Source organism: Fomitopsis serialis (assembly GCF_022376445.1).
Source record: "Fomitopsis serialis strain Sig1Antser10 chromosome Unknown B0H18scaffold_107, whole genome shotgun sequence".
Taxonomy (NCBI): domain Eukaryota; kingdom Fungi; phylum Basidiomycota; class Agaricomycetes; order Polyporales; family Fomitopsidaceae; genus Fomitopsis; species Fomitopsis serialis.
This window is the reverse complement of record NW_025955067.1, coordinates 53,980-76,059: the sequence shown is the minus strand read 5'-3', so window position 1 is coordinate 76,059 and position 22,080 is coordinate 53,980. Positions and strand designations below refer to the sequence as shown.

The window sequence follows — 22,080 nt, the reverse complement described above, 5'->3', positions numbered from 1 at the left end:
AGCATATTCTCTCTAAGTCCGACGCGGATCCAGCTCACGACCTAAGCGCCAGGTATATGCATCTTCCAGGTACATATAAGTATGTGGGAGTACCACGCCGCCCGCTTTCCATTGACTTGAAGGCCTCTGGGGCAGTGACAATGAGACGATAAGAGGAGAACCGGCACGGAATGCGAGCTACGCCGCAGGCAGCAGTCACAAACTTCTGTCTGGCACCCACCGAATTGACTGGCTTCGCGATGAGACACACCACACACGGGTTATGTCCTTTATCAGTGATATGTAACTTTGAGTCCGACATGCCTACCCTTCCTCGCATTCAGCATCGGACAACGCACATTCAATTTGGGATGCCCGCTGTATTTGGCCGCATACCATGATGTCCCCTTCCATCGCCACCGCGTATCTCAGGTTCCTTCGCGTGAGGGGCCAGGACGGTCCTGAGGACGCGGAAATCAAGATTTTGTGTTATTCAGCCACTTTTCATGACGCCTTCGCAAGACGAATCGAACGGTGCAGGATGAAAGGCGGTGCGGCGAGGAATCTTGAGTGACTCTGCGTCGTTCTGCAGGAAGACGTCGCGCGTCGCTTGCGTCCCAGTCAGAGTCACGTGAACAATCCGAAAAAGGTTGCGTTGTGGCGCCGCAACATAGACTTCCGAAAACAGCAAGAACTAAGAAGCCAGCACATCCAACACATCGCCATGAATGCGACTTTCACCGACATATTGTGACCGATCCTTCGACTAATGTATCAAGCTGGCTTGATTTACAAGCATATATACGTGACAAAAACTATCTATGTAGTCACGGCTCACTCGCACGGCCTGACCGTGACTGCGCAGTGGCGACCGGTACGCACTCTGCAACCTTTTGGCTCACGATGATAGATCAAACCAAGCTGCCAGTGGCTCGCGCGTCGCTCGCGAATGCAACCTCGTCCATACAGAACCCAAGACTGGACGAGGAGAGACGGTTGAGATAGCGAATTCGGTCGCGGCCCCCCACTACCAGAGACGTCGAGAAGGCTATTAGTGACCAAGTGTCGGACATTGGCATGTATCCACCAAGGGACCTCAAAGAAATGTCGAATTTGCTATGCATGAGCATGACTAAACGTTGATAATAGCACTGTTTTATCTCTGTGCATGAGCACATGCCGGGGAGCGGCGCCGCAGAAGATCTAGGTAAGTACGAAAGGTATTCGGCTCCTTCAGAGATGTGATATCTGACACGCTTGAGCCTCAGCTATGCCGTATGCGCGTGCCCTTATGCTGCATTTTGTTCATGACAGTTACGAGAATGGTGTCATGTCACTGCGCATTATCTCCTACCGTTACCCGTATCCAATTGTGAGCCTATGCGATTTTGATCAGTGAGTGCACAATTTTCACACTCACGCCTTCCATGTTCCAACGCTCCTCGGATAACGGTGCTTCGATGGAGGTGACTGTGGCACATACTTACGGGATTACGTAGGATTGCGCGCCTTGGGGTCGAAGCTTCAGGAACACATCAGGTTATTCATGGACATGTGGAGAGATGCCGTACAAATACTGACAATGTATGCGTCTCAGCTCGAGAAGCAGTCAATCGGATCATGCTACATCATGCGCTCCATCGCGGACGGCGTCGTTTATAACGGCTAGGACTTGACGTCAACTCGGACTACACTGCGACCTCTACCATCATGTCTATCTCAGCGAGCTTTACGGGCGTTGCTTGGCCGTTCCTGGCCGCCATGGTCCTCTCGTATCTTCTCAGGCGACGGGCGAAACGTGATGATTTGCCCCCGGGGCCCCCGCGCATCCCCTTCCTCGGCAATGCCCATCAACTACCAGAGATCGACCAACACCTAACATTCATGGAATGGGCGACTCAATACGGTATGTATGGACGCGATGTATACCTTCGCGGCAGTGGTAACTGATCGACATCAACCACAGGAGACATTGTCTACGCTGAGATGTTTACCCAACCCGTCATAATCCTCAGCTCAGCCAAGGCCGCTGTTGATCTCATGGAAAAACGCGGAGTGAATTACTCCAATCGACCACGACTTGTGCACTTCATAGAGATGTACGTCTGACAGTGTCCGATCAGTGGCATGTGAACAAATCACTCATTGATCTTCATGGCTATCTTGCTACAGGGTTGGGTGGACAGGAAACCTCGCGTTCAATCCAAACAACGATACCTGGAAACGCGTCAGAAAGTGGTATCAACAAGCGTTCATCGCCAGGGGTTCTGCGAACAGTTATCACCCAACACAGTGCACGGAAGTACGCCGTCTCCTACTCGATCTCGTGCGCAATCCGGAGGACTTTGTGTATCAGTTGAAACGGTGAGGTGGACGGTGCGCGGCGTTGCTACCTTATTGATGTTCTTTCTAACAGATACGCGGCAGGGATAGTCTTCGAGATCGGTTATGGACACACTGTCACGTCATGGGACGGCGATGCGCTCATTCAGTCGACGGAAGCCGGGATAAGAGCATGTCTCGTTGGCAGTAGCACTGGCTCGGCTCCGGTGGATTTCTTCCCAATTCGTGAGTGATTGATGCACACGGGCTGGCAGAAGTCTGACTCGTGTGTGTAGTGAAATATATACCTGCGTGGCTGCCCGGCATGGGCTTCAAGCATGCTACCGCAAAAGCGCGCAAAGCTATCGAGGCCATGGAAGACATACCCTACCAAATGGTCAAGAAGGAGATGGCGAGTGCTATTCGTCCGATTGTGATCGCAGTGCGAACGTCTGCTGATCCGCGACATAGGCTGCCGGCATTGCGAAGCCCTCACTGACGACGCGCTTGATAGAAGACTGCTCGAGGAAAGGACTTTTGACGGCGAAAGACGAACGCGACATCAAGGGAGCTACGGGGACGCTGTATGCGGGTAAGAGTTTCTCTGTCATCATGTCAGTCAATCCTGCTGAGCTCAGTCTTGACGCTCAGCGGGGACCGACACGGTGAGCACAATCACGTCCATGGAAGCGATGCAAATCATTGATAATAAATGACAGTCGTTGACAAGTATGATCGTATTCGTACTTGTGATGGTTCAGCATCCCGACATATTCAAGAAGGCACAGGAAGAACTGACACACGCAATTGGCGATTCAAGACTTCCAGACTTCGGAGATAGACCTTCGCTGCCATATCTCGAGTGCATCATAAGAGAGGTATACCGGTGAGGTCGTATCATAGTTCAACAGCTTTTGTGCTGACGCCATATGCGTAACGCAGGTGGTGCCCGGCGTTAACGACGTGTAATGACCACCGATAATTGACCATTGCTCAGTGGTCACTGACCTTTATGTTCAGCGGTCCCGCATCAGGCTGCGGTAGACGACGTGTACCGTGGCTATCACATACCCAAAGGCTCGACAATAATATCGAACTTATGGTATGCCAATGAATCATTTTGAGCTACCTCTCTGACGTGCCATACAGGGCAATATTCCGAGACCCTAAGGTGTACCCAGATCCGGACACCTTCAAGCCTGAGAGATTCCTTGGGATCGCCGCGAATGAGGACTCTGACCTCAAAGATCCGAAGAAGTTGGTTTTCGGCTTTGGCAGAAGGTAGACTTGCATCGTATGAACTACTGACCGGGACTAATCGACGGACAGGATCTGTCCGGGGCGGTACTTCGCGGACGACATTGTGTGGCTTGCTTGCGCCAGCATCATAGCGACTATGAACATCGGCAAGGCGCGGGATAAGCACGGCGTGGAGATCATACCTGCACCGAAGTTCGTCTCTGGGACTCTCATGTGAGTAACCTTTCCGGTACCATGACATTAACAAGGCCGTTAATGACATGTATAGGCGTCCTGAGCCGTTTGTCTGCGATATTCGACCTCGATCTGAGAAGAGTCGGCAGCTGATTATTGATAGTAGTGGCGAGTCTGAGGTCTGAGCCGGCTGTTCGTCGCAAGTACCGTGTACGAGATTGGAGGAATGTAACATCGAATGCCCATGCATGTCCCGTACGTTACTTGCTCACCCGGGGTGGGGCCCGTTGGGGGGTTGGGGGATGACGATGCGAGTGCTGCGAACATTCACCACACCTGGATCTCTCCCCGTATGGCCGAGGAACTAGAACTTCGGAACACCCGGATAGACACGATAGAACTTGACCTGGTGTCCGAGACTCGGTGTGTCAGCTCTTCACGCCTCGTATCACAAGTCCGAGTGGCCAGCATAGATGCCGGCTCATGTATGGAACTCACGAGCGGGGAAGTCGACGAGAGCGGACCCCGGCCCGCCGTCGTCGAGGGCGAGATGTACGGCCTCCTCGGACACCCTGACGAATTCATCGTCCATCGTACAGGGCGAATAATAGTATCCGACGCCGAGCATCAGCGCAGCGGCATACCTATCAGCAACACAATACCATGAGTCACCCACCCCGCGTAAGGCGCATATCGCGGAAAGCATCCAGATAACTTAGTAGGCCCCGCTGGACCTCACGATGCTTGACCTCTACGTTCCGCACGCACAGAGCCCATGGAGGTTGCGCGCGATGGACATCATCACTCGTCGGTCTCGGTTGCACCGTTGCAGAAACCCATTCGAACCTTGTACAACGCCCGGTCGGAATGCCTGAGGCCTCTCTAGACATTCATGCGGCGAGTTAACGTTGACAACTTAGCGCGAATGTCCTGCACTTCCGAGACTGATCAATGTCACGACAGTATATTCACGGAAGCCATTCTATCCAAGAGCTCTGATTGAGACGAGGCGAATAGGAGAACTACATCAGACGCACTCCATGAGACTACGCAGCGAGCTGCGGTGTAGTACCCCACATTTCGTCTATGACAGGAATCGCGATATTATCTTGCCTCCGATCTCCATTGAGCAGCGGTGGCAAGAGCTGCACGCGGCGCGAGACCCCAATCTCCGTGCCCTTCGTTCCGAAATACCTGCCTCCCTCGAAGTGCCAGCAGTATGCACCCCGCGGCAAGTTCGCGAGATCGCGCAGCGCCTCTCCGAGCTGCTCGTTCGTGGCGGGATCCCAGTGCGGCTCAAAACCATGGTAGGCCTTCTGGAATCTTTCCTGTAGAGCGACGTGTTGCCCGAAAAGCAGCGCGACAGCGTCGTCGATGTCGAGTTTGCGCTCGAGCATGGTGACCGTGACGAGGTTGTGCCGGACGTCGCCGACGCTCTGCTCCACATTGTAAGATATGATGTCCTGGACAGCGAGATGGACGTGAACGTCAACGAGGTCAAGTCTCGTAGTCCGCAGGCATATAATGGGGCACTTACATTGTCGATAATCACCATATCTGTGGCGCATACGCTCATCTCGACCATCGCGGGGTGGTAGGCAACCTCGTCGGGGAGCTCTTGCAACATGAGCGCATACAAGGGACGAAACCCGACCGTCTCCCGGCGGATCTCAAAGTAGCTATCGAGGGACCGGTACACGTCCTGGTCGCGGTCAGCCGCCTCATCGACGACAGAGTCGACGTAGGCCGTGAAGTAGTCAATGAAACGGCGCTGAGCGGTGCGCCCAACTGCCCCGCTATCGATCGCGTGCGCCCAGAATCTGCAGGTCTGATTGTGAGCTCGACTAATAGAAAAGGATTCATCGGACTTACCGGCGTGTAATCTCTCCTAGGACTGCTTCGCCGTCTGGGCGCAGTCTACGTGGATTGTGCAGCGCATCTACGACTGCATCGGCCATCTTGCGACAGCCTTCCGCGTCCTCCGCGTCGGTATAAAGGTCGAATACGAAGAACAAATTGAATAAGTCGCAAGCAATTCTCAGAATCTCTGGCGACACGGCAACACTCAGTCTGTGACTCAATATGACATGCATAGCCGAGCACCTTTGTTCGAAAACGGGTAGACCAGGGCAGCGATGAGTGCTATACGAAGAGTTGGTAAGTCCTTGGATTGTTTCAAACAAGCATCCGAGTCGAGCCACTCACCAACGTCATACTTGTCAAAGGCTCGCTGAGACTCCTCTTTGAAAGCATGGAAGGAGCGGAGCCATTCTGCGGACGCAGCTATGACCTCCTCGGCATCCGGGTGGATGCTGCGAGGCCACGGCCAAGAGTTCATGGTATCGGGGAGGTGATAGGAAGTTGCGAAGGCCATCTCTTGCTCGGGCTGGTCGAATGGGAGTGATTGCTTGCACTGACGCAGACTCGTCTGCTCTATGTGCTGTGGTTCAGTGACGTACGCAGTGTCGATACATCGTCATAGAGACATACCGAATCCGCCAACACGACCGCGGTCGGAATGTCTTGCTCACGCCGGGAGCTAGTGCTGCCGATTTGCGCGCACGCTGCCAGCCTCTCGGACGCGCAGCGCGATCGCGAGCGGGGGCGACTCGGGAACCCATTGACGCTAAGTAGTGCATCCGTGGCGCGCTGGAGGCGTGGCACTCGTTCCTGGACATACTACCGCTGCAATGCGGTATCCGGGTGAACGTCTGCATAAGTTATCCGGATCTTGTCCTATTACGCACCGGTGCATGAGACGGGTGATGACCAGATTTACCAGAATTGTAGAAGCAGCTGTGCGTCACTTCTACTGTTGCAGCCCTTCGCAGTAGAAAACAGGGAATCTAGTCGCGTAGAAGTCGGTCAACCACAGTAAGTACTTGATGAGATTAGTCAGCACATGGCGGGCGGGGCGCGTCGGGCTCATCTATATCGGGTTGGGATCTCGGGCGTGCACCCCAGTCGGCCACCCGATGCAATGCTCAGGTTGAACGGCTAGGACTTTTAGGACGGAAGGTACGTCTCTGTATTCGTTTAGATTACAGCTATTGACGGGTGTACTTACTACAAGACGCAGACGATGACTTCACTGCTTAGGGCCACTAACCGGGTTCAGTTCCCTAACCCGACCGAGTTCCCGGAGGGCGATTGCGGGGCAATTGCAACTTTGCTTGCATATGAAAAGATCCTCAGTCTCGGTACAGCAGACTTCTAGTGCGTGTGTTCCACCGTCGGAGATGCTACGGATTCCGTCACTGATGGCCCGGAACTAAGAATTGGTGATTCAATTGTCGCCAGGTAAGCCGACACACCGGTACCTTCATTCGTCGCGGAGAATGACCTCGTCTGTGGCATGCGGCGTTTGGTTGAGATGATCTGCCACCAGGTCAAGAGACACATACGTGGTTCGCTCAGTCCGGACCACCTTGTGGGAGCAAGCACAAGAATGGGTCGATATGCGTGCTGCTCAATAGCCACGATGCTCAGGCTTTGTGAGGTATGTATATACACCGATAGTATATACACCGATAATAGAATGTTCCAGCGCTGCCAGAATCTCCGATGTAGAGAAAACAAGGTTCTGACATGGCGCCCTCACTCCAGACATCGTCTACAGAAGATCATTCATTGGTTTGCGCTTGAGCGGGGAGTGTGAATATACAGCAGAAGGCATGTCATGGTATCGCCACAAGCTGAAAAGGAGTACACGGACAGGCTGAGCGTACGTATCAGCCCCGCTGGTCCCAGCTACTGGACCGGATCCAAAACCTCTTCAACTATGACTCTATCACTCGGCATCCAAGTTGCGTTCGCGGTCCTCGTCACCATCGCCTACTATGCACTACATTGGCGCCAACTGTGTCGACGTCTACCACCAGGCCCTCGTCCATTTCCTATTCTGGGAAATATCCCGCAGATGACTCTAAATTTCCCGGAGAAGAGATTCGCGCAATGGGGGAAGAAGTATGGTACGAGCGTTCCGAGATGCTTACACTGCGGGGTTGTGACTGACTGCGCTGCACTAGGGGACATGATTTTCTTAAAGTTATTCAACACACCCGTCTTGGTCATCAATTCTGCGGCCGCTGCACGAGATCTGCTGGACAAGCGGAGTGCAATATACTCGGATAGACCGTATTCGGTCATGATGATAGACCTGTGAGTGCATCGACTGTCACTTATCTCACACATTGTATGGATGACTCGGACTTCCGATGTATTAGGCTGGGATGGGAACACAATCTCGGATTAATGCCATACAATGAGGAGGTTCGCAAGCATCGACGATGGACGCATATGCCTTTCCTTTCCAGATCTTCCCTCGCCGCGTTTGCCGACATGCAGAGGCGCGAGGCGATTGCTTTACTAATGGGATTGCTAAATGACCCGGAGGACTTTGGGGCCCATATCTATCGGTGAGCTTCCGATGTTCGTTGTGTTACCGAGCCTTTTCATAAACAGATGGCATAGGTACTACGCCTCCTCTATGCTTCAGTCTCTTTACGGGCACACAGTAACATCGCCAGACGATGAATACCTGCATGTCATCGAGAAGGCAGTGGAGGAGACGATGCACCTCTCGGCTCCTGGAACAACCCCTGTGGACTTCATCCCGTCTCGTGAGTGTGCTCCAGTGCTGATCGCTTCGTCGCTTCATTCGCAGCTCCTGATATCGCATTCTGTCAGTGAGATACCTCCCGACCTGGTTTCCTGGTGCAGGATTCAAGCGGAAAGCCGTGTGGATCAAGAGAACCGTGAGAGATGCTGCGCAACGAACCTACGACTTGGCAGAGAGCAATCTGGTAAGCATACACGGGATCCCATGACGCTGCATGTCTCACCAAACCGAGTAATCGAAGACCAAAGGCAACATTGGAACCCCCGTGATATCATCATTGATCAAGGAGTCTGCATTGAAGGGTACTCTGGAGACGGAAAAGCCAGAGATCACGATGTTCGGTCTCACGTTGTACGCAGGTGAGTTTCATCCGAACAACTCGAGCAGAACCCGCTTCATGGCGGCGACTTCCCCACAGCCGGAACAGACACGGTAGCATTCACCACATACCATTCAACTGCATCAGCTTATCCTCAAACTAGACACAGACTGTGCTCGTGGTCTTCATACTTGTCATGATTTTGTACCCGGACGTCTACGCCAAGGCGCAAGAAGAAATGGACAGCATCATCGGCGGCGCGAGGCTCCCGACTGTCAGCGACAAGGATGCGCTACCGTACCTTGAATGCATCCTCAAGGAGACGTACCGGTACGTGACAGTTGTGTCATTGGCTAGTAGTACATCATTTCACTGCAGCGACATAGGTTCTCCTGCCCTATACCATTAGGTACTTATGCTCCGGGCCTCACCGACTAGTTGTCACCGAACTGATTTCACAGGTGTGCCTCATGTATTATGCGAAGACGATGAGTATCGTGGGCGCTGGATACCGAAGGGGACAGTGGTCATGCCGAATCTATGGTGAACGTGGTTTAAACCTTTCTGGTAGCACTCGTTGACAAGGTGCTGTTAAGGTTTATGCTGCATGATCCCGACACCTATCCCGACCCGGAAGCCTTCTGTCCAGACCGCTTCAATGGGCGTTATGAAAATCAGGAGGACCCACGGAACATTGTCTTCGGTTTCGGTCGGCGGTAAGTGACGTCTTGAATTCTGTGCTTTGATAAACTAATCAAGGTGCGCCCGCTGCTTTGCAGCATATGTCCAGGTCGCCGCTTCGCAGAAACCGGGATTTGGCAGGCGATGACTAACATCGTAGCAACATTCGACCTTGGCAAGGCTCGTGACGCTATGGGCAATGAGATCACGCCGCCGGGGACGTTCTCATCCGGTATCATCAAGTACGACACTTTCCCTATGTCAGAAAGCGCGTAGCTGATGTGTTCACCCAGTCATCCGCACAAGTTCAAATGTGCTATCAGACCACGATCCGCGCAGGCCGTAGAACTCATCACAAACGAACAGTCAACACAGACTTGAACGACGGTCGAGATAGTCCCGTTCAGGAACATGAGCACCACCTGTTCGCGTTCTCTCGCACTCATTCGCAATGGTACGTGTCATGTCTCGTATCTCCATTGTTTCCCGGACCTATTTGGAACGAAAACATGGAAATATATATCAAATGCATGAACAGCAACACTCAGGCAGCACTGTCGACACTGGCATACTGTGTCTCCAGGCTCTAGTAGCAGGCACCGTTGCGAACGTACAGTCTCAATTCTTACAGGCTGTCACCGATGTAGCGATACTGCCTATCAGACTCGCGGCTGCGGCGCGCGGCGAGAGGCCTGTATAGGCTGCTCCTGGATGTGTAAGTAAGTCATTAAATATAAGCTATATAGAATCGGTCGGCTTGTGACAGGAAGATACGATACTCACACTACGGCGTAAGCATGCATAGTGCTGACTTCGCGGGTGGCCATACGGTCAGGAAAAAACTTGACAAACTGGCTACGTAGGATGACACGGATGATCAGTTCAACGCAACTAGCAGAGGATTACGGTCATACCCCGCTTTTGGTCTCGTAGTGCGTCGTTCAATCAGGATACACATGCTGATACTTTCGCCGGTACGACATGCACTGCATTTCGAATTGTCGCGGGGGCGGGTTTCAATACGGATGGCGGGCTTCAAAGCTTCAAAGTTCACCGGTTCACCGGCATCGATCATCCAAGAAGGGAGGACCAGCTTATGCTGGCACCCGCATAGCCAACTGGAGCTTGCGCACGGTCAGTTACATATACCCGGCGTGCTCGCATGACGGAGTCTGAGACTACATGCGGTCAATCCACAGACAATTCTGAAGCATGCGGTTTGAACATCAAGCTTACCTTGCATCTGAGCTCGCCTTCTGAGCACGCGTAGCAACTGTGTATGTCCGTCTTCGCGAAAGAAACGAACGAGAGTAGTGATTCTGAATATGAACGGCCCAGGAGCAGCCGCGATCGTGGGAGATGCGTCGGTATCTTCCGGCGCTTTGCGGCCACCGGGTCGCGCTTGGACTTGCGTACACACAACCCTTCCAGTCAATCGAACCGCATATAAACGACTAGCTATCGCGCGCCTCACGCTCTGACTGGAAAATCAGTATACGTGTTGCCCAGAGACCGATGCAGGGACGGGCCTCGCACTTGCACGTCTCGTGGGCGATCTACCGTACGCGTCGACATGCGCGACATTCACCGTGTCTCTGCGCATAGCTTGCAACCATGAGCGATGTCACTCCGTACTTCCTTGAACGGCATCGATCCACTGGGTGTCGCGGTCAAACTCCAAGACGTACACGTCGCCTACGCCACCGAGATGCTAAACCACAGCCTATGGTGCGTTGGTCGGTTTGGCTTCTCTCCGCTGCGCACTGTAGACCGCTACGCACCCGTCTGGGACCGTTTGTTCCGTGAGACGGGTGTCAGGATGGCGCAATGAACCGCGAGTAGATCGCGGTCTATTCTAGCGAACGAAGGCTAGCTATAGGCAGGTTCGGTGCACGTCCACTCATCCGCCACGCTCTGCGGTGCCGATTCTGTCATCGACGCCGTCATAATGCGGGACGCGGGGGGCCACCAAAGGAGGCACATCGAGCACTGGTGCAGCCGTCAAATTTGGCCCTCCATCGTGGGCGTAGAGTGGGTCTGTGGGCCTGGAGCGAGTCTATGCCCGGCCGGTAGGGGAAAAGTGCCATTACACAAAGATCAGGTCTTCTTTAGGATCTGCCTAGGGGAGACTACCCAAACGGCGTGCTCGTGAACGTCTGAAAGTGGCTCGGCTTTGAGTCCGTCGTCGAGACGCAAAGAGAATAATATATACGGGAGGCAAACTTCGAAGGTACGATAGGCCCGAGAAAGCGCCGGGCGAAGCACCGTGAGTTGTGATTTCGCGCGCGTGTCCCATGCATCCTGCCGGGATCATGGAGTCACGGGAAGCTTAGGTGTGAGCTGTACTTTCCCCCTCGAATCTCGGATAGGATAGCTGACATACGTGGTGCTTCGCTATGGCTAGACTCCGCTAGATCGGCGCCTGCCGTTGGGCGGCACCGTGACCGTGTTCACGGTACATTCAATAAAACTCGACTTCGTCAACGCTAGTAAGTTAAATTCAATTGCTCCCCTTTGAGCGGCACCGACTTACGGGATCATTTCAGGGACGTCATCGGCGTTTACTGAACATGGAGTGAGAAACCAATGAGAGACACCGTTCAATTGCAAACGATGTATGCATCTCAGAAGCAACAACTAGGTCATGGTACATTGCACGCTCCATTACGGCTCGCATCGCTTACAGAAAGTCCACCTTGACTCGGACTCCTGCAACTTTTACCTTCCAGTATGTCCATCTCAGTGAACTTCGCCTCGGTCGCTTGGCTGTATCTCGTGGTCACAATCCTTCTGTATCTTCTCAGGCAAATACGAAAGCGCAGTGATCTACCTCCGGGTCCCCGCGCCTCCCGTTCCTCGGTAATGTGCATCAATTGCCTGGGATCGACCAACACTTAACATTCATGGATTGGGCGGCTCAACACGGTGCGTACGCCTAGTACGTGTGCCTTTCAATAATGACTAAGAGAATGGTAACCATAGGTGACATCGTCTACGCCGAGATTTTCACCCAACCCATCATCATCCTCAGCTCCGCCAAGGCTGCATTCGATCTCATCGAAAAACGCGGGGCGATATACTCAAATCGGCCGCGTCTAGTGTACTTCGTCGAGCTGTACGTGTGTTGGACTTCCTTGGCATGCGTTACACTTACTCACTCGTTGAATCACCGGGATATCTCGCTACTATAGGATCGGGTGGACGGGAAACCTCGTGTTTATGCAATACAATGACACCTGGCGACGCATAAGGAAGTGGTATCAGCGAGCGTTCGTCGTCAGGGCGTCCGCGGATGGGTATCACCCTCTCCAGTGCCGTGAAGTGCGCCGCCTCCTGTTCGATCTCCTGGGGAACCCAGAAGACTTCGTGCATCAGTTGAAGCGGTCAGCGAGACTATGAATATTTGAAGCTCACTGATCTCTAACGTCTGAACAGATACGCTGCGGGAATAGTTCTCGAGATTGGCTATGGACATACAGTCACGTCTTTGGACGGCGATCACTTAATCAAGTTGACGGAAGATGGGATTAGAGGATGTCTTGTTGGGAGTGGAACTGGATCGGCTCCAGTTGACTTCCTGCCAATTCGTAAGCGATCGATAGACCCCAGCCGGTAGAAGCTCAGTATCAGTGTCCAGTGAAATACGTGCCCGCATGGATTCCTGGCATGAGCTTCAAGCGTGCTACAGCGAAAGCACGGAAAGCTGTCGGGGATATGGAGGACATACCGTACCAAGCAGTCAAGGACGATATGGCGAGTGTTAATATAGAATGAAAGTATGGATTGCAGCTGATTCACAATATAGGCGACCGGCAGCGCGAAGTCCTCGTTCACGACGGCCTTGATAGAGGAATGTTCCAGAAAGGGAGTACTGACGGCGGAGGACGAACGAGACATCAAAGGTGCTGCAGGAACATTGTATGCGGGTAAGCTCCTCTCCATCTTCATGTCCATCGGCCGATCTGAACGTTGTTCTGGTACTAAGCGGGTACCGACACGGTAAGCACATACATGCCCTTTGGAATGACGTGCGATGCTCATACTGCTAGCGTGAAGTCCTTGACAAGCATGATCGTGTTCATACTCGTGGCGGTTCAGCATCCCGACGTCTTCAGGAAAGCACGGGAAGAAGTCGATCGTGTAGTTGGAGATGCAAGATTACCAGATTTCGGTGACAGAGCATCGCTACCATATCTCGAGTGCATCATCAGAGAGGTATATCGGTAAGGACAAAACGCCTCGTGTATCAACGACCGGTGCACTGATCCAATACACACGTTGCAGGTGGTGTCCGGCAGTGACTACGTGTAACGATCAACAATAGCTTTCCACTGTTTGATGGTCACTGACCCTTGTTCTCAGCGGCTCCACACCAGGTGGCGGAAGACGACGTGTACCGTGGCTACTACATACCCAAAGGTTCGACAGTGATAACAAACCTGTGGTATGTCAACGACCTATTTTGTTCTGCCTTTTTGACATATGTAATCCAGGGCGATCTTCCGGGATCCCGAGGTGTACCCAGAACCAGACGTCTTCAGGCCAGAGCGATTCCTCGAGATCGATGCCGACGCAGATGCTGACCTCAAAGATCCGAAGAAGTTGGTGTTCGGCTTCGGGCGGAGGTACGCTTCAGGCGTCCTTCCCCCGCTGTTATTCGAAACTCAGCATATAATAGGATATGCCCAGGGCGATACTTTGCCGATGATATGGTGTGGCTTGCCGCAGCATGTATCGTAGCGACTTTGGACGTTGACAAGACACGAGATGAACACGGCGAGGGGATCACACCGACACCGAGGTTCATCTCTGGCGCCATCATGTGAGTGATATTGTGCATGTCGTTGTACCCGAAGGTAGCTCACGATACGTCCAGGCGTCCTGAATCATTTGTCTGCGATATTCGACCTCGATCTGAGAAGAGTCGACAGCTGATCCTTGACAGTAGTACAGAAATCTGAGCCGGCTCGACTGTTCGACACAAAGATCCTGTGGAGTGTCGTAGCATGTCATAATCGCGAATATCCCGTGCGTTGCTTGCTACCTAAGCATCCACGAGCGCAGGACTACAGACTAAGCCACACTATCACAACTTGTATCGTACCTGAAGCCTCAAGCAGACTCCAACAGTACAACTTGTGGGCCTGAGAAAGCACCGGGAATAGCACCGTGGTGATGATTCTGCACGCCCCATATCTCATGCTGCCGATATCACGGTGTCGTAGAAGGTTCAGGTGCGGTTGAACACAAGTTCTCCTTCGAAAATGGGATAGCTGACTATACGTGGCTAGATTCGTCTGCCCTTGGGCGGTATCTCGCTTACAATAGGGCTGTCTTGCGGCACATTCAGTCGCAAGGATAGCGTCATTCCTTCGGAGACTATCACTCACTATTGTGAGCAAGTCAGACTGAAAAAACCCCCTCATGTACACGTCTACCAACGCTATTAGGCGCAATTGCTCTCCCTTACGGTCGCCGAACGACTTACTACCGGATCACGCGTCTTGGGGGCTGAAGCTCAAGGAACGCCATTAGGGAACCCCTGGACTTATGTGAGAGATGCCATTCAATCGCAGATGATGTATCCAGCTCAGAAGCAATTAGCGTTCAGTCATGATACATCGCGCGCTCCATTACGGCCCGCATCCATTATAAGTAGCGAGTCGACTTTGACTCGGACTGTCTTGCAACCACTGGCAGTCTCTCCTGGTATGTCCGTCTCAGCCAACTTTGCGGCGGTCGCTGGGCTGTGTCTGGCGGTCATGTTTCTGTTACATATTCTCAGGCGAACACCGAAGCGCAATGATCTACCCCCGGGTCCCCCGCGCATCCCATTCCTGGGAAATATTCATCAATTACCGAAGGTTGATCAATACCTTACATTCATGGAATGGGCGGCGCAATACGGTAAATACATTTAGGTGTACTGCACATCCATATTTGGCGATGACTAAAAGAAACCATAGGGGACATCGTCTACGCTGAGATTCTCACCCAACCCATTGTCATCCTCAGCTCTGCGAAGGCTGCATTCGATCTCATGGAAAAACGCGGGGCAAGATACTCCAATAAACCGCGTTTTGTGTATTTTGTCGAATTGTGTGTGCAGTCGACCCCATTGAAATGGAATCCACTCAGTGCCAATTTCGCTTCCTACAGGGTGGGATGGACCGGAAACCTCGGGTTTGTTCAATACAATGAGACCTGGAGACGCATGAGGAAGTGGTATCAACGAGCATTCATTGCGAGGTCTTCCGCGGACAGTTATCATCCTGCACAGTATCGTCAAGTGCGCCGCCTCCTGGTTGATCTCCTGGAAAACCCAGTAGAATTCGAACATCAATTGAAACGGTGAGCCGAATTACGCACCACGTCGCTTTTCATTGATCTGTACAAACAGATACAGCGCGGGAATAGTCCTTGAGATCGGCTATGGACATACTGTCACGTCGTTGGACGACGACCACTTCATCAAGGTGACGGAAGACGGCCTTAGAGAATGCCTCGCTGGGAGTGGCGCCGGAGTGGCTTCAGTGGATTTTCTTCCAATCTGTGAGTACTGATTGCTAGACATGACGGTAGAAGGCCGACTTTTGGCATTTAGTGAGATATTTGCCTGCGTGGTTGCCGGGCATGCACTTCAAATATAGTGCAGCAAAAGCTCGCAAAGCTATCGAAGACATGGAAGACATGCCATACCGGACCGTCAAGAATGACATGGCAAGTACTAAATGCGTGCATATAGTCACGGTTCGAATGCCAGCTCACTCGTGGAATAGATGATCGGGACTGCGAAGCCTCATTCACGACAGACTTGATAGAGGAATGCTCCAGGAAAGGGACTCTGACAGCGGAGGATGAACGAGATATCAAGGGTGCTGCAGGGACACTATATGCGGGTAAGCATTTCTCTACCCTCACGTCACCGGAGGATCAATCTGAGCAACGTCATGGAAATCAGCGGGCACCGACACGGTAAGCGCAAGTATTGCCATCGACTCCTCAGGCTCTACGACGCTCACAGCAACTAGTCTTTAACAAGTATGCTCGTTTTTATACTGGTGATGGTCCAGTATCCGGAAGTGCTCAAAAAGGCGCAACTGGAGCTTACCTGCGTTGTCGGCGATTCAAGACTACCGGACTTCAGAGACAGAGCATCCCTACCGTATCTCGAATGCATAATCAGAGAGGTATATCGGTAAGGCACCAACACCTTGAAGATTAGTGGTTGTCGTGCTAATGCAGTACACATGATGCAGGTGGTGTCCGGCGATTACTGCGTGTAATAATTGGCAAAATTTGTCCATTCCTTGGTGACCACTGATTTCCGTCTTCAACAGCTCCGCATGTGGCGCGGAAGACGATGTGTATGGCACTTATTACATTCCTAAAGGTTCGATGATAATGGCAAATCTGTGGTATGTCGATAAGTGTTCCCCGCCTGCTTGCCTCCCTCACTTACGCAACATGCAGGGCGATATTCCGAGATCCCGAGATGTACCCGGAACCAGATGTCTTTAAACCGGAGCGATTCCTCACGATTGATGCGGATGAGGATTTCAAGCTCAAAGATCCAAAGAAGATGATGTTCGGTTTCGGGCGGAGGTAGGCTTCAGTGGCCCCCGCTGTCGTTCGAAACTCAGCATCGGAGTAGAATATGCCCAGGACGTTACTTTGCAGACGACAATGTGTGGCTTGCCGCAGCGTGCATCATAGCGACTCTCGACATTGGCAAGGCGCGGAATGACCACGGTCAGGAGATCACACCGGCACCGAGGTTCATATCTGGGACTATCATGTGAGGAATGTTGCGCACATCATCGCACCTGAAAGTGGCTCACGACACACTTAGGCATCCTGAACCATTTGTCTGTGATATCCGACCTCGATCCGAGAAGAGTCGACAAGTGATCCTTGACAGCAGTACAGAAAACTGAGCCGGCTCCTCGATGCAAGATTTAGCTAGATTGAAGCAATGTAACGTCGACTATATTCGAGTCTATCCAAGTATCGATGACGCATCTCGATCATCGCTCTGTGTGCGCCACGACGAGAAAACGCTCTCTACTTAGAGTCCACTTATTGTCCGACAAGTTGAATAACGCAATCGTCTCGTGAGGAACTGGACAACCACAACGGAGACCACGCTTCAGTCAACGAATACATTAATCGGTCGTAATGTATGCATACTTCAGAATGCGTCCGCTGTCTCTAGATCATGTATCAGCTCGCAGCCTTCTGCGTTCGCGGACGGAGACAGCAAGCGAACGGTTTGGGATGGCTACGTCATCTCATTAGCAAAGTCGTCCTCCAGTCGAGCCTGTGCACCCCGCACCTTATAGCGCCGGGCATGAAGTCTGTAGCCGGCGTGATCTCGTCCCCCGCCGCGTCGCGAGCCTTGCTGAAGTCGAGTGTCGCAAGCATGCAGGCGATGGCGAGCCAGATCGACGAGTCCGCCAGCTGGCGACCCGGACACAGCCTTCGTCCGATGTCAGCTAATTTCGGGTGCCAGCACATCGGGACGGGGTGTACACTCACCGCCTGCCGAACCCGAATATGACTTGCGAGGGTCTGTAGCATCCAGAGTGCTAGCGTCCATCCCGAGGTAGCGTTCCGGCAGGAACACTTCAGGGGCAGGATAGACTTCAGGATCGCGGGCCATGTGCCTGTGGATGTGACTGTTAGCAGTAGTGACGTCGAGGAAAGGCGAGATCTGACTGACCAAAGGTTCGCTATCACGATGGTGTTTCTGGGAATGTGGAAGTCTCGGTACAGGTCGTCGCTTGTTATTGATGTGGAATGCCTGAGCACAGTCATTGCCACGGGTGAGCATTAAGTACGCGAACGACAGGTAGATTAGTACTTGCCGATTGGCAACGGCGCGTTCCATCTTCGGGACACGTTTCAGCAGGATGCATGCCCGACTTCTGCAGGACTCACCGGAACGTCTCCCGCAAGATGCACTCAACGTACGGCAAGGAGTCTCGATCCTGAAAGTTCGGAAGCCGCGCGTTGCCTACTACTTGGTCGATCTCCATCTGGGCCTTCCGGCAGACGTCGGGGTGGAGGACCATCGCGAGGACGAACGTCACGACGACTGTCGCTGACTACAGGCGCTGAGATCATACGGAGACTCAAGTTGAACAGCTGGCTCACTGTATCGGTCCCGGCTACAAGTAGCAAGATGTCAGGAAGTGCGTGGACATCCTTATTTGTTAAGTCTCACCTGCATACAACACACTGGCGATACCCTTCATGGCCCGCTCGTCCTCAGGGGACAGGCTCCCTTTCTCCGACGTCTCCTCTAAAAGCGTCGTGAGGAAAGACGGGCCTGCCGTACCAGCTGCCTGGAAGAGAACGTGCTTGAGTTCGAACGTCGACATTCCACTCACATCGTACTCACTAAAGCCTGTTTCGTGTGCTCATACGGGATGTGCATGACGTCTTGCATGAGGCGCCGGACGTCGAGGGCTTTGCGCTTCCACGCGCTTCCGGGAAGCCATGTAGGCATGTAGCGCACTGCGTTACTGCGGTAAGGCCTAGGTAACGTAACGAATATAGGCGCGACTCACGGATCGGCACGAAGTCGACCAAGGAGGCGGAGGGGCTACCAGCTTCGGTCAGCCGGAGGATCGCCTGACAAGCAAGCTTGACAAAAGAATCGTCGTGCGCCGTGATGGTGCGTCCGTAGGCTATCTCCAGCATTATCCCGCCTTCGTACCTACGGATACATCAGTACAGTCTGACGACGCAGTCGCTGAAGCAAGTTGTCGTACCGCCTAATAAGCGAGGCGAACGCATCTGGCGTCTTGAGGATCCCAGCGAGCATCCGGACGACCTCCCTTTGTTGGATGGGTCGGTAGCTGTCGAGCTTCGCTTTGTCGAGGAGCGAGGCCTGGATCCACCGCCGCTGTCGGCGCCACTCGTCGTTATACGGGAGGAGCGGCATGTTCGGGGAAAAGTCCATCCTAGAGCGTTGCGTTGTTTTGAGATGCATGGCGCTTCCGACGGGAGTCACGTCAGGTCACTCACATCTCGTGAATCAGGATCGACCGCGGCCTGTCGGAATAGATCGCGTTGCGTTTGTCCAGGAGATCCTGAGCCGCCAGCGAGTTGAGGACAATGGCTCCTCTACCGAGCACGGAGAAGTAGACGACGTCGCCTGGAGTACGGATGAACTCCGATGAGCCGGGGAACGTTTGTTTGTTTGTTTATTCCCTTTAATGTCACTGAGGGCGAAGCCCTATGTAGACATTACATACACTACTACTCTCGGTTTGTCTCGTCTGGTCCGTGGTCGCTTAGCATCGCCGTTCGCCGAAGCGTAAGGCAGGTATAGTAGTATGTACTGAAATGTAATGGGGTGTGAGTGCGTCGAATGGAATGAGTTCTGTGTGTGCGGGATCTCGGTTCTCTGCGCGTCGGTCGCTATTCCTCGTCAGCGCGCGCCCTTGGCGCGGTCTCTCGCCTTCTCGTCCTTTATCTCTAGGTCTCCGTAGGCGGCCGCGAAGCGGCCGGTGCTGTGTATGTATCGGAATAGGGGTCGCATCGTGCTCGCTGAGCTGAGAAGGTCCTTGATCGAGCGAGCGGCTGGGCCTGCGTCGCGCGCGAGCTGGTCGCGTTGTTCATTGAAGGCTGGACACTCCATCAGGTAGTGATACACCGTCTCGCGAGTGGTCCTGCAAGACGGGCATATGGGGGTGTCCTCCTTCTGTATCCTAAAAGAAACTTCTGCAGCGGGATGTGTTCGGTGCGTAATTGAATGAGGATACTCGCCTGTCTCCGAGGTAACTTCTCTGCCAGCTTCCCATACTTCTTCGACGGCATCTCCGGGTCAATTCGGTCCATCCGTTCTGCCCTTGGGGACGCCTTCCACTCCTCCTTTGCCATCCGCCTCAGCCTCTCGTTTTGCGTCTGCCTGACCCTTGATAGGCTCGCTGGGAGCGCGTTCTTCAGCCAGCCCGGGAGGTCCTCGACCGGGCTACTATCTCCTCGTGCCCGGGGAACGTTGATCGTTGTTGGCACGGACGTACCGTATCTCTGCCGCCACTCGCTGAAGGTGTGGTGCATATACTCTAGAGAGACTTGCAGCGCATTGCCCAGGAGAGGCCACGGCTTCGGACCAGGTGGGAGTGTATGAGAGCGAGACCGCGCCGCACGAAACTTGTATGCAAGTCCGATCGCAATCACAGCTAGTAACAGCATGGCCGGCGATGGTGGTAGGCCCATGTTGGTGAACGGCCGATCGGTTTACAGCCTGGCTGGCAGTCTGGCGAACATCTAGGTCTAGCGGCCACTTATACCATTACGCATCATGACTGACGCGTCGCTTTCCGCGTGCCACGATTGTGATAGTGTCCAGAGGGAACGTCTTCTGTGCCAGTTATTGCAAGCGGTGGGAATGTGGATTCCGACATGCACGTCATGCTATGTCCTTCCGCGATATGAAACCGTCTCAGTACTTGACTCGGAACGAAAAAGAAGTGAAGCACTTACATCTGAGAGATGGGACCCGCACTGGCGCAGGGGGATGGTCCATGTATCCTTTCGCCGTCTCGATCAAGTGCGCCGCTGCACAGAGTGCATGACCTATCGGATCACTGCGCTATGTATACGACTGAACCGGCTGCTTCTACGCATGCATACTGATCATAATTAGCGTGTGACGATCTAGTGTGGCTTTCTGCATTGAGATGCGGGTCGACCATCATGCACACGGCGGGTGTCCCGCGGCGATCGTGTCGTGGTTTGAGCGATATAGAAACTTCAAGACACAAATCCGCGGAATGAATATCGGAGGATTGAAAGTTGAATAATTGAAACTTTGACCAGGGGGAGCGACCCGCGGTCGATACTGTACCGAGGCCAGGCGTTCACTGTCGTTGTCGCTGCTGCCCATCGCGTACCTCCGCATCCGAAGCCGACCTTCCAACACACGGCTAGGCTGTGATCCTACAGCTGAAGTGTGAATCCATGTTATGTACATGACTGCACAAGCCTGGCGGGGATCGCATTTCAGTAAAGCGAGCGATTGTCACGTACAAGCAACTTCGAAATATGTCTACTGCCTCCAGCTCCGAGCCGTGAGCATACCATGTCGCTGTGTGCGGTCGTGGGCGGAGACAGCAAGCGAGTGACTACGCTGGCCAATCAGAACGTCGTCCTCCTGGAGTCTAGACACCCTGTACATACCTCATAGCACCGGGGGTTAATTCCGCGGCCAACACAAACTCATTTCCTCCAAAATAGTGCGCCATGCCGATGTCGAGCCTTGCGAGAGCGGTGGCGAGCGTAGTGGATCGTATCAAAGCCGGCGACCCAGGAATAACCTCCTGGACATCATGACTTCTGTAGCCATGCATTCCGAGGCGAGCGCGTCACAACCAGCAGCGCAACGGTACACAAGCACGAGTCGCGTGATATGCTGATTGCCCAGCAAAATAGACATGCAATCAATGTCATCTCACCAGTACACGCGTTTCAGAGGCTTGGGTCGTACAGGCGTCCGTGTCTTGCCTGAGGACGGAGTCTAAGGGTATATGCAAATGTACAGCGTTGAGGTCCAGCACTCAGCCCTCCGAATGACCAGGCCCCTGAGCACTCACCGGCAACCCGCCTACTCAGAATCTCAGCTCTCTTGTCAAGTCACAACCTGCCGGTCACTACCATTCCGACCTCCTCGAGCTGCCTCGAACATTCAGCGGCCGATATGCCCATGGGCAGA

General features: G+C 53.3%; 6 protein-coding genes across 6 annotated transcripts; 4 read left to right on the top strand and 2 right to left on the bottom strand.

The window, feature by feature from the left end:
* Positions 1-1,483: 1,483 nt before the first annotated feature.
* B0H18DRAFT_1035974 (cytochrome P450) lies at positions 1,484-4,013 on the top strand. Its single transcript, XM_048030334.1, is given in 15 exon segments — positions 1,484-1,518; positions 1,577-1,885; positions 1,946-2,078; positions 2,152-2,343; positions 2,396-2,547; positions 2,598-2,713; positions 2,773-2,890; positions 2,903-2,904; positions 2,952-2,966; positions 3,021-3,187; positions 3,244-3,266; positions 3,322-3,403; positions 3,451-3,582; positions 3,631-3,774; positions 3,830-4,013. The coding sequence occupies 14 exon segments, from the start codon at positions 1,690-1,692 to the stop codon at positions 3,918-3,920; spliced, it is 1,563 nt and encodes a 520-aa protein (XP_047888081.1). The 5' UTR covers positions 1,484-1,518; positions 1,577-1,689; the 3' UTR covers positions 3,921-4,013.
* Positions 4,014-4,604: 591 nt separating this feature from the next.
* Positions 4,605-6,243, bottom strand: B0H18DRAFT_1035971 (terpenoid synthase). Its single transcript, XM_048030333.1, has 6 exons — positions 5,941-6,243; positions 5,839-5,877; positions 5,608-5,782; positions 5,273-5,555; positions 4,773-5,198; positions 4,605-4,717 (listed from the first exon to the last, which is right to left on the bottom strand). Exons 1-5 carry the CDS (start codon positions 6,107-6,109, stop codon positions 4,782-4,784), a joined length of 1,083 nt encoding a protein of 360 aa, XP_047888080.1. The 5' UTR covers positions 6,110-6,243; the 3' UTR covers positions 4,605-4,717; positions 4,773-4,781.
* An 873-nt stretch (positions 6,244-7,116) lies between these two features.
* On the top strand, positions 7,117-9,737 carry B0H18DRAFT_1035959 (cytochrome P450; the record flags this gene model as incomplete). The annotated part of the gene is made up of 14 exons (XM_048030332.1): positions 7,117-7,221; positions 7,443-7,706; positions 7,764-7,896; positions 7,962-8,153; positions 8,209-8,357; positions 8,425-8,540; positions 8,598-8,715; positions 8,784-8,788; positions 8,839-9,005; positions 9,062-9,084; positions 9,137-9,218; positions 9,272-9,391; positions 9,455-9,598; positions 9,650-9,737. The coding sequence occupies exons 2-14, from the start codon at positions 7,517-7,519 to the stop codon at positions 9,735-9,737; spliced, it is 1,527 nt and encodes a 508-aa protein (XP_047888079.1). The 5' UTR covers positions 7,117-7,221; positions 7,443-7,516.
* Positions 9,738-11,878: 2,141 nt separating this feature from the next.
* Positions 11,879-14,697, top strand: B0H18DRAFT_1035950 (cytochrome P450 monooxygenase). The gene is made up of 15 exons (XM_048030331.1): positions 11,879-12,084; positions 12,161-12,281; positions 12,339-12,471; positions 12,548-12,739; positions 12,792-12,943; positions 12,994-13,109; positions 13,162-13,282; positions 13,342-13,355; positions 13,413-13,579; positions 13,641-13,663; positions 13,719-13,800; positions 13,850-13,981; positions 14,035-14,178; positions 14,233-14,590; positions 14,648-14,697. The coding sequence occupies exons 2-14, from the start codon at positions 12,260-12,262 to the stop codon at positions 14,315-14,317; spliced, it is 1,383 nt and encodes a 460-aa protein (XP_047888078.1). The 5' UTR covers positions 11,879-12,084; positions 12,161-12,259; the 3' UTR covers positions 14,318-14,590; positions 14,648-14,697.
* Positions 14,698-15,067: 370 nt separating this feature from the next.
* On the top strand, positions 15,068-17,293 carry B0H18DRAFT_884134 (cytochrome P450; the record flags this gene model as incomplete). The annotated part of the gene is made up of 13 exons (XM_048041016.1): positions 15,068-15,263; positions 15,323-15,455; positions 15,516-15,707; positions 15,757-15,908; positions 15,961-16,080; positions 16,136-16,255; positions 16,318-16,331; positions 16,388-16,554; positions 16,616-16,669; positions 16,697-16,774; positions 16,830-16,961; positions 17,008-17,154; positions 17,209-17,293. The coding sequence occupies 13 exons, from the start codon at positions 15,068-15,070 to the stop codon at positions 17,291-17,293; spliced, it is 1,590 nt and encodes a 529-aa protein (XP_047888077.1).
* Positions 17,294-17,521: 228 nt separating this feature from the next.
* Positions 17,522-20,585, bottom strand: B0H18DRAFT_1123818 (cytochrome P450; the record flags this gene model as incomplete). The annotated part of the gene is made up of 14 exons (XM_048034755.1): positions 17,522-17,567; positions 17,626-17,637; positions 17,692-17,835; positions 17,891-18,022; positions 18,079-18,159; positions 18,220-18,246; positions 18,297-18,463; positions 18,513-18,526; positions 18,583-18,703; positions 18,760-18,875; positions 18,929-19,077; positions 19,133-19,324; positions 19,389-19,518; positions 20,129-20,585. The coding sequence occupies 14 exons, from the start codon at positions 20,583-20,585 to the stop codon at positions 17,522-17,524; spliced, it is 1,788 nt and encodes a 595-aa protein (XP_047888076.1).
* Between the last annotated feature and the right edge of the window lie 1,495 nt (positions 20,586-22,080).